A 12,221-nucleotide genomic window follows, 5' to 3' on the forward strand; every position below is an offset into this window, starting at 1 on the left:
TTTACATACATCCATACATTGTATGGTTCTGCTTGTTTATAATCACTGCAAGTGTTTTCTTAGGTTATTGTTGGGGCTTTTTTGCCTCTAGTGACAGGATAGTTTAAATATTTTGATGCATAGTGGGAGGACGACATGCAGCGAAGGGCTGCAGGCTGGAATTGAGCTTGCGGCTGCTGCTGCAGGGACCCTGCCTTTCTATGTGAGGCGTATGTCCTACCTACTGAATGACTGGGCGCCCCCACTGCAAACATCCTTATATTTAATGCAATGTGTAATAGGCCTACTACTGCAGCAGAGTTGACAGTTGAGTGAGCCGAGCTGCCACCAAAGCGCTCCAATGTGAGGCCATACTAAATGCCTGTGATGGGTATCAAATACTCTGATATCAGTGTCACTCAAAGGGTACTGGTGTCATCATTTTTTTCAACACCACCCAGCCGTACAGCCTTGATTTTTTTTGTTACATTACTCTGATTGGTACTTCTCAGTAGCCTTGTCATTATCGTCCTTTCTAACAAGTAGCTTGACCTTTCGGGCACAAGTGTATTTATGCTACAGTCACTTGTCACACACAGGTGATCAACACTCAGTCACAATTCAGCTGGCTGGACCAGTGATAACTGCACGAACAGGACTGAATACTCATACAGCTTATTCATTTATATTTGCACTTCCTGGGCTCACTACTGTTTTAAAATTCACATTTGAGTTTCTTTGCTGTTGTCAAAAATCCTTCTTGAGAAAGTCCATCGGGGATGAATTCCTTTTAGACGCACTATATGCACAACACAAACAACTTCTGGAATAACTGCATTAAATACACACTTCACTCACACATTTGTTTCTACAGTCACAATGGAAATCAGGAGGTTATAAAGGTGCTGCTGTGCTTGTCAGTCTGAATAAAAATCAACCCTTTGCTGTAACAGTAAAAATACTTAACAGTGCATTACAGTGTTGGTCAGAGTGCATTGAACATATTTCTGTGGGAGCAGAAGGCAACGACTAGAACTACAAAAAAAAAAAAAAAAGGGATATGTGAAGTACAGTAACGGTAGCTGAAAGGTTAAATGATATTTCAAGTCTACGGATTCTTGATCAGGTGGAAAACTTCAGCCACAGTCGTGGTTTCATTGAGCAAGGCACTAAAGCTCAAGCTGCTGCAGTGAAGCTGCTCAGTGGCGCCGGGCAGCTCTGCAGTCTGACCATGTTGAACGTCATGGTTGAAAACACCATGTTTGCTCCGTAAAAATCTGAATAGTATGAGAATTGTTGTATTGCACATTAAAATGCCCTCAAATAATCCCTCTGTGATGACAATGCCCGCTCCTGTTTCCTCTAATTGGTTTCATCACATAAAGTAACTTAGGTTCACATTTAGTAGATACGAACACGAGTCTCCTCTTCCGTGCAGTTGCTACGCTTCTCCACACAGCGTCACTGTCTCACACATGTTCACCGTCTCAGGCAGAGGCATCACAGGAGCTTCCTCAACCTTCAAACACGACACCACACAGCCAAGTCAAGTTTTAATTTGATTAATTCATGTTTTCAGCATTCACTGACACACAGTCTTTATGTGTCGCTTCTCACCTGTTGCACTGTTTCATCCTGCTCGTGTGCAGTTTCTATAATCACATTTCCTTTGTAGTGGAGACTCCTGTCTGGGCTCTTCTTCATCAGTGCTTTAGAGGCCAACTGCATGGCGCCCTCTTTCCCTGATACACCTGTAGAGTGAAATAAAAGACACGTTAACTGTGGATACGTGCAGTGTCATTAGTTTTGCAGGTATTAGGACAAACTGAACTTTGGTGCTGGATCTCAAGGTGCAGCCAGACGGAGGAAGGGGGTTTGGTTTGTCGACCCCAGCATGATGTGGTACTGCAGCCTTCATCACATCATGACCTAAAGCAGGCACTGGGGCAGTTTTCAGCCGAGTGTGAAGCGGGTCAGGATGAGTCAGTACCTCCAAGCCTGAGGACATGCTAATGGTGGACTGCCCCCTCTGGGTTGGTAGGGAGTTACTGCCCCAAGCAAAGGAGTTAAAATATCTCTGGGTCTTGTTCATGAGTGAGAGTACAATGGAGCGTGAGATGGATCGGCACAGTTGTGAGTGCTGTGCTGGAAGGCAAAGCTTTTGATTTACTGGTCCATCTATGTCCCAACCGTCGCCTATGGTCATGAGCTCTGGGTAGTGAGAGAGAGAATGAGACTGAGGATACAAGCAGCCAAAATGAGTTTCCTCAGAAGGTTGGCTGGACTCAGCCTTAGAGATAGGGTGAGGAGCTCAGACATCCGGATGGAGCTCAGAATAGAGCCGCTGCTCCTTCTTGTCGAAAGGGGTCAGTTGAGGTGGTTCAGGCATCTGATCAGGATCTTCCTGAGCACCTCCTGTTAGAGGTGTTCCAGGCACGTCCAACTGGTAGGAGGCCCCGGGGCAGACCCAGAACACACTGGAGGGATTATATATCTCATCTGGCCTGGGAACACCTTAGGGTCCCCCAGGAGGAGCTGGAAAGTGTTGCTGGAGAGAGGGGCGTCTGTCCCGACAACCCGGCTTCGGGTTGAAAATGGATGGATAGACGGATGGATGGAAATTTGGTGCTGAAGGTGGCAACAGAAGAAAAGTCTGTACCAGATTTCATGGCAATCCAGTATAGTTATAAAGTAATGGCCAAATGAAGATGGCACTCTGTTCAACAAAAGAGAAAGCACACTAACTGCCATTCCACAAGCCCTTTTCTTTCTGCCATGTAGTGGGGTCAATAAATAAGAAAATGGTTCACAAGTCTTCACTTGGCCATCAATAGCCGTCGGGGTACGTCAATCAGTACCAAAACTTGCGTGAGAGGATATAGGGGATGGCAAAAGTCAGTCGGACACAGTGTGTGAGGACCTCGATGAAGAAATATTTCACTGATTAAAGCTGGAGTGTGGGACTTCATATATAAATGAACGTCTGTTACATTCAAGGCCTTGCTGAATGAGTTCACATTATGCCGATTAAGTCTAGCGCCCCACAAAAAAAACTTTCAGTATTTTGTAGTATTCCAGAGTTATGGTGTCACCCTAAGAGTTTCATTTAAGTCATCCAGCCAGAGGTGAAGGAGGCAGCACAGGGGAAGTCTGGAGGAAGATCCTTGCATCCATGAAATGTTTCAGGAGTGGACGCTCCAGGTAAGAAAAGATACTCAGTGTTCAGAGGAAGGACGACAGTCAAATATTTGCATGGGGAGACTTGTAAAGAGCACTCCAGGGGGTGAGGGAGATGTGGCGAGTTCACCTGCAGGCATATGTCATTAACACAGGTAAAAGTTTGTGTAATTACTCTCACTGCCAAAGGGCAGAGACAAAAGATGAAAAGTTAGAGCAGTGGCGCCAAAAGTCAGAGGATCACCCTCTGGGCACCATGAATGTCAGTGCAAAGTACGAAGGCAATCTATCCAACAGTTGTTGAGATATTTTAGTCTGATTAGAGCTGTTCTAACTGTCAGAAGGACATCGTCATCCAGTGTCAGTTACACCGCCAGCATGGCTAAAAGTGTACTCAAAATTATGACATCAGCACTAACAAACTAATAGAGGGTCTGGTCATATAAAACCCATCTTTTATTAAATGACAAATCTGCAGAACCCTGTACCTCACTATCCAATCATTGATTAGATAACTGACTCTGGATCAATCAGCTAACAACACGTGCATGTGAATGTGTATATACATGCCTGACAGCGACAAGTGTCGATGGAGGCCGGGTTTGAGCAGCTTCCAGACCTTCATGGTGGCCGACTCCTCCTTTCCTCCAGATGAGACGGGGTTAATGCTGGTAGAGGACGCTTTACCGTCGGGTGCAGGAGGGGTTTCCGTCGACCCCGCCCTCCGGATGGGGATGCGGCTCAAGTGAGGTTGCAGCTCACACCTGAGCAGGCAACAGAGAGGTTCATATTTATTCGCTCCTTATAAATGAATCATAGCAGGGTGAATATGTGATGTTTCATGGTGACATGCAGATGTGTCACCTTTTCAATTAGGGGTTCAAATCCTATTGTTTTTGTGCCTTTTTTTTAACTTCCCAAACATTTTTTCAAATCCCCATGAGACTGTATGTCGTAAACAGTGAAACTTTCACCAATGACTGGAAGTTGTCAAATGCTGTTTAACAAATATGAGCCACACTGTCCTGACAGGGGCGCTATAACAAGGGTCTAACGCTGCAGTTTTGGAAAGGCTATGCAACACACATGGTGAGTCTGACTGACTTGAAATTCAACACACGTCCAGTTCAATGTGCTTTACAAAAAAGCCCAAAGAGCAATTTTCGTCCGCATGACTAGATTTTTTTTGGTATTTTGATTTTGCTGAAAATCACATTTTTGAAATCTCTTCCTAAACTGCAGGTCAAATTGCTACCAAATGTTCTGTGTATCAAAACAAGACCAAGCTCGTCAAAAGTCGTTCATGGGCCAACCTAAAACCAGACCCTGTCACTCCGTTCGTAGTCACCTTCACAGCTGAATGAAGCACCCTACATCAAGGTGCAGGTGATAAATACAGAGGCAAGCTTTGAGACACTCTTCCCTCTCTGTGGCAGAAAAAGGAGCTGTTGTTATATGTTGTAACCATGGAGACAAGCAAATTACTCCCATTTTATGTTCTTTATATGTATTTGTTTCACTTTTATGTGATTCATGCTGCTGTTTACTGGAAATTTAGTAGCATATACTGTCCTTTTGCCATTAAAATAAATAAATGAATTGATAAATAAGTACATAAATAAACAAATAATTAACACATAAAAGGGTATAAAACTTTATCCCTGAGATTCACTGGTGACACTTCTTGTCTTTTACTATTGTAAACATCTTGTTTTTCATTCTGATGTTTATAAGCTGCTCATTTTGCAACAGTTCCTTTAACACTTCACTGTGACATAAACACGACTACCATTTTGTAAAGACTTGGAGAGGTGTAACTTTGATCCTAAACTCAGTGTAGAATTTAAGATGTTAATATCTGTATGACAATACAGATATATTGTTTCCTCGGGGTAGTCACACGGTACTGTATTTGTACAGAGCTTCTTTGATGATGAACAGTTTTATTTTGCACATGGTCAGTAAGTCGCCTCTGAACAGGCTCGCTGTCTGGAGGATTTTATAACCCACTTCCACTCCTCACTAACTGGTTTGGGGTTGCACTTAATGTGGCGGACACTCCGTGTGAACACTGAAACGCAGTGCACGTGGATAGGGAGAGGCTTTAGAAGCTGGTTTGGAAAAAGGCCTAATTTTTAATTTTATTTTTAAGATACTGACCGATTAACTTTAACTGGGGTGAGGCTCAACACATTAACAGACTTAACTCCTTAACGTTGGGGCCAATCATCAAAAAACCTGCAGAATATGTCCACATAAGTATCTCAAACATATCCTAAAAGTTTCATTCAAACTGACCATGAGGGGATGTTACAAATGCAAAAAAATGGGTGTGGCATAACATAAATCAAACTACAAATCAGAAAATATTTATCCAGTCATCACAATGTTGAACCATGTGTGTAAAATTATTTTTTAAATCACCCAATAGAGGGCACTACAGAAGCGTATTGCATTCACTTGACAAATTAAAAAAAAATCTGTTTTATTGAGTAATTTTTTTCTGTTTTTCTGAGTTAAGAGAGCAATATAACAACAGACACTTTAATTCCTTTCTTGAGAGCTCGATATAATGGAAGCAAACATGACCCGCTTGTTTAGTTTAATCCAGTTTTACTTTGTTTTGGGTTTGAGACACTGAGAGACACTCTTGTCTTTAAGTCATATAGATGGCGTTATCATTAGTTTGTTGACTTTACACAGGCACCTTAAGACTTTGCGGTTGTTCAGACGAAAAGCCCATTCAGATCTGCTGGACACTGCAGTGTTTCTCCAGAATCAGCTGGACACATAACCCAAAACAAAGTAAAACTGGATTAAACTAAACAAGCAGGTCATGTTTGCTTCCATTATATTGAGCTCTCAAGAAAGGAATGAAAGTGTCTGTTGTTCTATTGCTCTCTTAACTCAGAAAAAAATACTCAGAAAAACAGAAAAAATGACTCAATAAAACAGATTTTTTTTTTAAATTTTATTTGTCAAGTGAATGCAATATGTTTCCATAGGGCGCCACCAGTAAAAAAAAAAAGTGCATTGGCCTGGCGCAAAATTTGGCCATAAATTGACGGCAATTTCTCCAAACATCATCAGACTCGGTTGATATTTGTAATAAGCTGCTGAAACATGGCCTGAAATTGTTTTCGCAACTGACTGATTGGGGGTGACAGCACTGGCGCAGAAGGGCATGGCCTGGCAGAGACATGGTCTCAAATGAATCAGGGTCTGTCTCACCATCATAAAACCTGTTAGTTATTTTTAAAGCAGGTGTTGTAACTGTCAATGTTCTTTTCACTTCTAAGGGTCTTTGCTGGCTTAAACCCCAGAACTTCAGCTTGTGGACGTATCCATCATTTTCTTCACTATTGTGCTCTGTTTTTCATATTTATATCATTCATTTTTTTTGTATTCCAACCCTTTTTTACATCATCACACACCCCTTTGTCTTGAAAATGTTCCCGTGAGATTTAAGACAACAGACAAGATTGGACTCACTTGCTAAATTTGATGGAGGACAGGATGTGTTCAGGCCCCAAGTCTTTAGTCGTCTGTGACAGATGGAGACATCAGAGTGAGACTTCATAAACCAAGTGTGTGTTGTGCGTAGGATATGTTGCAAAATAAAAAATATATATTATGCAAGAAATGAGGAGGATTTGCTGTGCGTGAGTGATCCAGCATGGTCAGCTAACCTCTGTGCGGGCCTCTGCAGGGTGATGAGTGATAGTGAGGGTTCGGCAGCCTCTCCCCACACGCCCAGCACGCGTGGGGAAAGGCATTCTGGACCAACCCGCTGAACTGGGTCCTCCTGCCTGAAAGTCTGGGCAGCTGAGGCCTGTTAACCAGACGAAGGGACATAAATACGAGGAGCAGAGAGGACAGGAGAAACAGAGGGTGGCAGACGAGTGACACAATGTTTAAAGATGGACACCATGTTCATGGAAACAAAACAAAACAGATTCTTCTTCTCTTTATCCCACACACAGCACTTCAGTGGTTTGACTCACAGTCTAACAGGAGAGAGGTTTGACTATCAATAAGTTTTATAACCAACTACATCCTACATGAAGCTGAAATATAAAGATTACACACACACACACACACACACACACACAGAGTCAACAGACAGCAGAGGACCCACACACAGAAGTTGCTTCACAAAGGGATAGTTTTTATTCCAGAGGTTAAACAGAGAGGCGGTAAAAGACAGCAGCACATTCAAGAAGGTGATATTTTGTTACACAGACAAACACTGAACTACCATACCGTCGTCTGGTATAGAAGGTTAGCACCACATTGAAGGAAACGGCACAGTTCTCATAAGGAGCATAAAGCAGAGAGACCTAGTGAGAATGTGACAATGCATACAGTGTGTTCCCACCTAAAGCTTCCTTATGGTATTTTGGATATAAGCTTTAGGACTGACACAACCGGGAAACAGGACGTTTAAGTTCACAGTGAGAAAGCAGAATGAAACTACAGTACACTTTCTACAGTTGTCAGGGCACTGATCTAGAGTCACTGCGCTGAATGCAGCAGGCAGAGCAAACGTGAAAACCGTCATCTTAGTGATATTAAAGGAGCACTGAGTCAGATTTTTATGTCCTCAGAGAGCGTCATGACCATCACATTTACAGTTTCACTCCTGCTCAACTTACAGGCATTTAGTCCATATTAGAAAACATTTCCGAGAGAATCACCGGCGTCATTTTTAGTTTGATATCTCTGATCAGCGACAACAACAAAAGTCCTAATACGCCCCTTTAAGTTAAAGCTGGGGTAGGCAGTTTCATTTTGGCATCACTGGGCAAGCATCCCATATAAATTTTGACCATATTGTAATTCAAGTGGACTGAGACAACACTAGACTTCCTTCTCTTGGCTCTGTTCAGAAGAAAATGTTAAGAAAAGGCCGTGACACGAGACTTTGGCCAATCACAGGTCATTTCAGAGAGAGGGCGTTCCTATTGGCTGATCTACAAATGCAGATGTGTGTGCACGTCCCTTCAGTGAAAGCCTGATTTAATGGCGGAAAATTCTGCAGAGAAAGTTGCTATTCCAGCATTGGCAAGAACTGCCTACGCTGCAAAGCAACCCAAAAATGGAAAGTGGATTTATCAAATAGTGAGACGACAACAGAGTCTGACAATAAGTAAAATAAGACCGTTGTCAGTATTGGCAAAGTTATTTTAGAGATAGAGAGAAAATGTTGCTAATAGTTTAGCCTTCTGGTAACCGAAGCTAAAGGCTCACAGTTGCTACTGCATGTTAATGTTTATCTAGCTATCGTTAGCTAGAGCCTTGGATCCCTGTGTGTCCTCTGCCTCACTCTCCACCACTACAGACCAATTTGCCGGAAGGAGCAGCAGCCCCGGAGGAATGGACTGCCGTGACTCCCCACCAGATCAGCAAGTTTTCTGTTGCTGCCGTTTACACAGGTTAGACATGGTACTGCTGCTGACCACCAGCCCGCTGTGACCAAGTGGCAACATCAGGAGCCGAAAAATAACGCCAACATGGAAGTACCAAGGACTGCAGTTCTTCAAATGGCCTCTTGAGGCCCTGATCACACAGAAAGTGTTGTAGCAGCTGGAGGCGTGTTTTTGTAATTGGTGTTAATGAGAATGAAGCTTTTTGCTTGATGTTTTTATGTTGCGATGCAAACTGCGTGTCTGCACTCTAAGCGCCTGGTGTTTTTGCTCTTAAGTTCTTCTTAAGTTCAGCTCAGAGCAGAAAAATGCCTCACGTCATTGCCGCCTTTTCCCCATTGTCCATTTGGATGATCTGAGAGGTTCTGTGGTGGTCGCGACAACAAGTTTACAGCTGGCAAACAGTGGAGGAGAAACTGGTGGTAGCGGTTGCTGGATACCCAGAGCTGTACGGCCTGACGACAGACAGGCATCTTAAAGTCATTTTAAAATATGCCTGGAGATGGCCATTATTAAGACGAAGCTCCTGGACCAACTGGTGGTGCTCCCCATGATCCAGCCTCTTTTTTAGGGTCTCCTGTACCCACACAGGTCTCTGTTTATCTGCTGACAGCCTCTCACCCTCAACCAGAGCTACAGACAGTACCCTCTGCCTCAACATGTCAGGAGCTACACACTGATTACTGTCAAATAAATAAAATAAATAAACAGTACACTGATTACACAGGAATGTTCGGAGGTGATGGGGTGGTTGCCTGGCAACAATAGTAGTTTTCTTTTATGAGTGGCACTCGGGTTTAAAAAAAAAAAAAAAAAAAAAAAAATGGCAGTGCGGCATGCCTCGCGTTTTGCAGCCTGTGTGATCAGGGCCTAGGGCTGGCTCCAGAAGTCACCCGTCTACATTTTATTAAGGGCCCAAAGTTACCCATATTTAAGGGTAGGGCTGCTTGAGTGACAGACTGTCTGCAAGGTGTCCCCACAGTCGCTGCAGTCTGCGAGTCTGATCCACCCACCTCTCCCTCCTTCACAGCTCCAACCTCTCATCCAAGTATGGTCACTTCTGGCTCTAAAAAGCAAAGACAGCGACGACCAAATTGCTCACCTTGGGACTTCAAAATGGCAGTCCACAAACAAATGGCTGACATCACGGAAGCTACGCCCACTATTTATACAGTTTATTTTCCAGTCTGAGCTGCAGCCTTCAGGGCTGAAAAATGAAGCCAACACAGAAGTGCCAAAAACTGCAGTTCTTCGAACGGCCACTTGAGGCTGGCTCCAAGAGCGAGTCAATCCCCACAGACCCCCGTGTTAAGATGCCCAACTTTACAGTGGAAATAAACATGTTCACAGCCTGGTACACAGTTTTGGTCTCCACAGCTAATTCCTACATTCAAGACAACTGTGCGGAGGGTGAATTTTTAATATAACTCACCCGTTAAATGTTATTAAGGCTTAAAGTTCACATAATTAAGGGTAGGCGGCTTTAAGTCAGATCCACCCTTCACTGCTCCACAGCTGCAGGAGTCCACAAACCAATGGGTGACGTCACGGTAGCTACATCCATTATTTTGGGGGTTTGCACTGGCCGAACAAAAGCTGCTACAGCCCCCGACCAACGGTTCATCTTGGGAGCTGCTGCCCGCTCTCCTGCTCTGAAAAGCAGTTCACAGCAGTGGGAAACAAGCTGGAGGGACTGTGGGGTGGCTAATTCTTGTCTCATTTGTGGTCTGATAACGAGCGAGGGCAGGGGGGGCTAAGCAAGTACACTGTGAGCCACACTACAATGACAAAAGATTAAATAAATCAAAGTGCTGCCGTGTTTGTCTGGTGGGAGGGGCTTAGGACAGTGAGAGGAGAGCTGCAGGAGGAGGATGTTTTTTCAGACTCTGCCGTTCTGTTTCACCTTTTCCAGATTTCTGCCTACCCCAGCTTTAATGTCCGAACATGATCTGCAGATATATATATATGTGTGTGTATATATATTGTTTAACCGTACAGTGTTTTAGGCCTGTGCACTCAAAAAGCCACTAAATTATAAATAAATTGGAACTACTTCTTCCTGTTTTTTTGCAACCTGTAACGGCAAACAAAGCAGATGAGGGGGCGGGATGAATGACCTACCAAAATATAAACCAAGAGTTCTGGTTAAATAGAAAATTAGCAGAGCCTCAAAAACCTACTGCCTACAACCGACATCAGAGCAAGGCACACCATAACTACAACGTCACAATGCACTGGTACAGACAATAGCTACAGCGAGTTTAAGGCTATTTCAAGCCAGTCGATTCATAATCTGGTTTTTCTGCTGCTCATAAAATCTCTCCAGGTCTCACACGCTTTGCGTCTTCATCTTCAGTGCATCTAAAATGGCTGGTCCTAAAACACAGACCGTCATCAAGTACTCGGATGACAGCACATAAAACTGAATTAAACTGACTGAACACTATAACTCCACAATTGATATATGAGGCTTACATATAGACCGGGACAAGATAATATTTTCTCACCTCTGCTGACCACAAATTATATAAATGTAACCATCGATAGCCGACTAAGCACCCGCCAGGTTCGCTTTACACTAAAACACAAATGTGCTTGAATAAATAATGATCATCGTTTTCTTCACCAGTTTGATGAAACATGTAATAAAATTAAAAAACTCTACAATTTATTTACAACAAATTAAATAATGTAATTATATTAGAAAAATTCTACGCACGGCTGTGACTCAGTCAGACTGCTCACACGCTGGACCAAACAAAGATATGATATTGCTTGTTGGCAAACGGCTCTATAAATCAACCCTTTTATCCCAAAGCAACTCAGCAATGGTCCACATGAGGTTTCTGGCAGTAGGCTACACTGTGAGCATCATAATGTCAGGACCAGCACTGGACTGACACTGGAATGATACAGATTTATAACGAAGAAATAAATCACTGGCTTACAAAAAAAAATAAACGACAGTCCTTTCAGTCACAAGAAAATAGAGTCTACAGTCTGAACTGACTCCAAATATGACTAGAAGTGGACAGTGTGATCAGCCTGCACTGTTTTACATATAAATATGAAAGAGGGAAAACACATTGAAAAGGAAACAAAAGATAAGAAGGTGCTTTAAAGGATTTCACAGGAACAGAAGACACTCTATGTTGAGTCTAATTCTGCAAACCCAATTTCAATAAATAATTCAAAACTCTGACTGCAATACGGCAAAAGTGAAAGTCTATCATCCGAACTGGAGCTGATCATGAACAGTCCAATTAAAACAGCAGCTGTGTGTAAAGAATTACATCTTAACACTGACAGGTCTGACTATTTCCTAAATATCTGCACAGTAACACGATACGCTCCTCAGCTTGTCACGTCTTTACAGACTGAATAAAGAGACTTTTTCATTGTAGTGTAATCCATTAGTATAACATCTCCAATATTAACTGTAGATATATACTGAAGTGCTTTGCATTCACAAAAAAAAGACACTTAATATGATAGTTATGAGTTACTGTCTCGTAATTATACGAGACACTGGGAAATATTAGTGTTACTAAATGTGGATGGATTAATATTAGTATGTCAGCAGATTCGGCGCTTTGTGCAGAAAAGCAAAACAAAACAAAAGCTCTATCAGGAGCTGCA

The 12,221-nt window shown here is 42.8% G+C and overlaps 1 protein-coding gene across 3 annotated transcripts in view; it reads right to left on the reverse strand.

Moving 5' to 3' along the window:
- The window catches only part of agbl5 (AGBL carboxypeptidase 5), a 370,120-nt gene that overhangs the window by 341,782 nt on the left and 16,117 nt on the right, over nucleotides 1-12,221 (reverse strand). For 2 of the 3 annotated variants that reach the window (XM_049590108.1, XM_049590106.1), the window contains 5 exons: nucleotides 6,846-6,988; nucleotides 6,649-6,701; nucleotides 3,727-3,920; nucleotides 1,597-1,730; nucleotides 1,017-1,498 (listed from right to left, as the gene is read on the reverse strand). The exons of the other annotated variant lie outside the window; for it this stretch is intronic. In XM_049590108.1, coding sequence (XP_049446065.1) covers nucleotides 1,421-1,498; nucleotides 1,597-1,730; nucleotides 3,727-3,920; nucleotides 6,649-6,701; nucleotides 6,846-6,988 — 602 coding nt within the window. In that variant the 3' untranslated portion in view covers nucleotides 1,017-1,420. Of the gene's footprint in view, nucleotides 1-1,016; nucleotides 1,499-1,596; nucleotides 1,731-3,726; nucleotides 3,921-6,648; nucleotides 6,702-6,845; nucleotides 6,989-12,221 lie in introns of those variants that run through there. 3 annotated transcript variants of the gene reach the window in all.

The sequence above is a fragment of the Epinephelus fuscoguttatus genome, linkage group LG11 (genome assembly GCF_011397635.1).
Source record: "Epinephelus fuscoguttatus linkage group LG11, E.fuscoguttatus.final_Chr_v1".
Lineage (NCBI taxonomy): Eukaryota > Metazoa > Chordata > Actinopteri > Perciformes > Serranidae > Epinephelus > Epinephelus fuscoguttatus.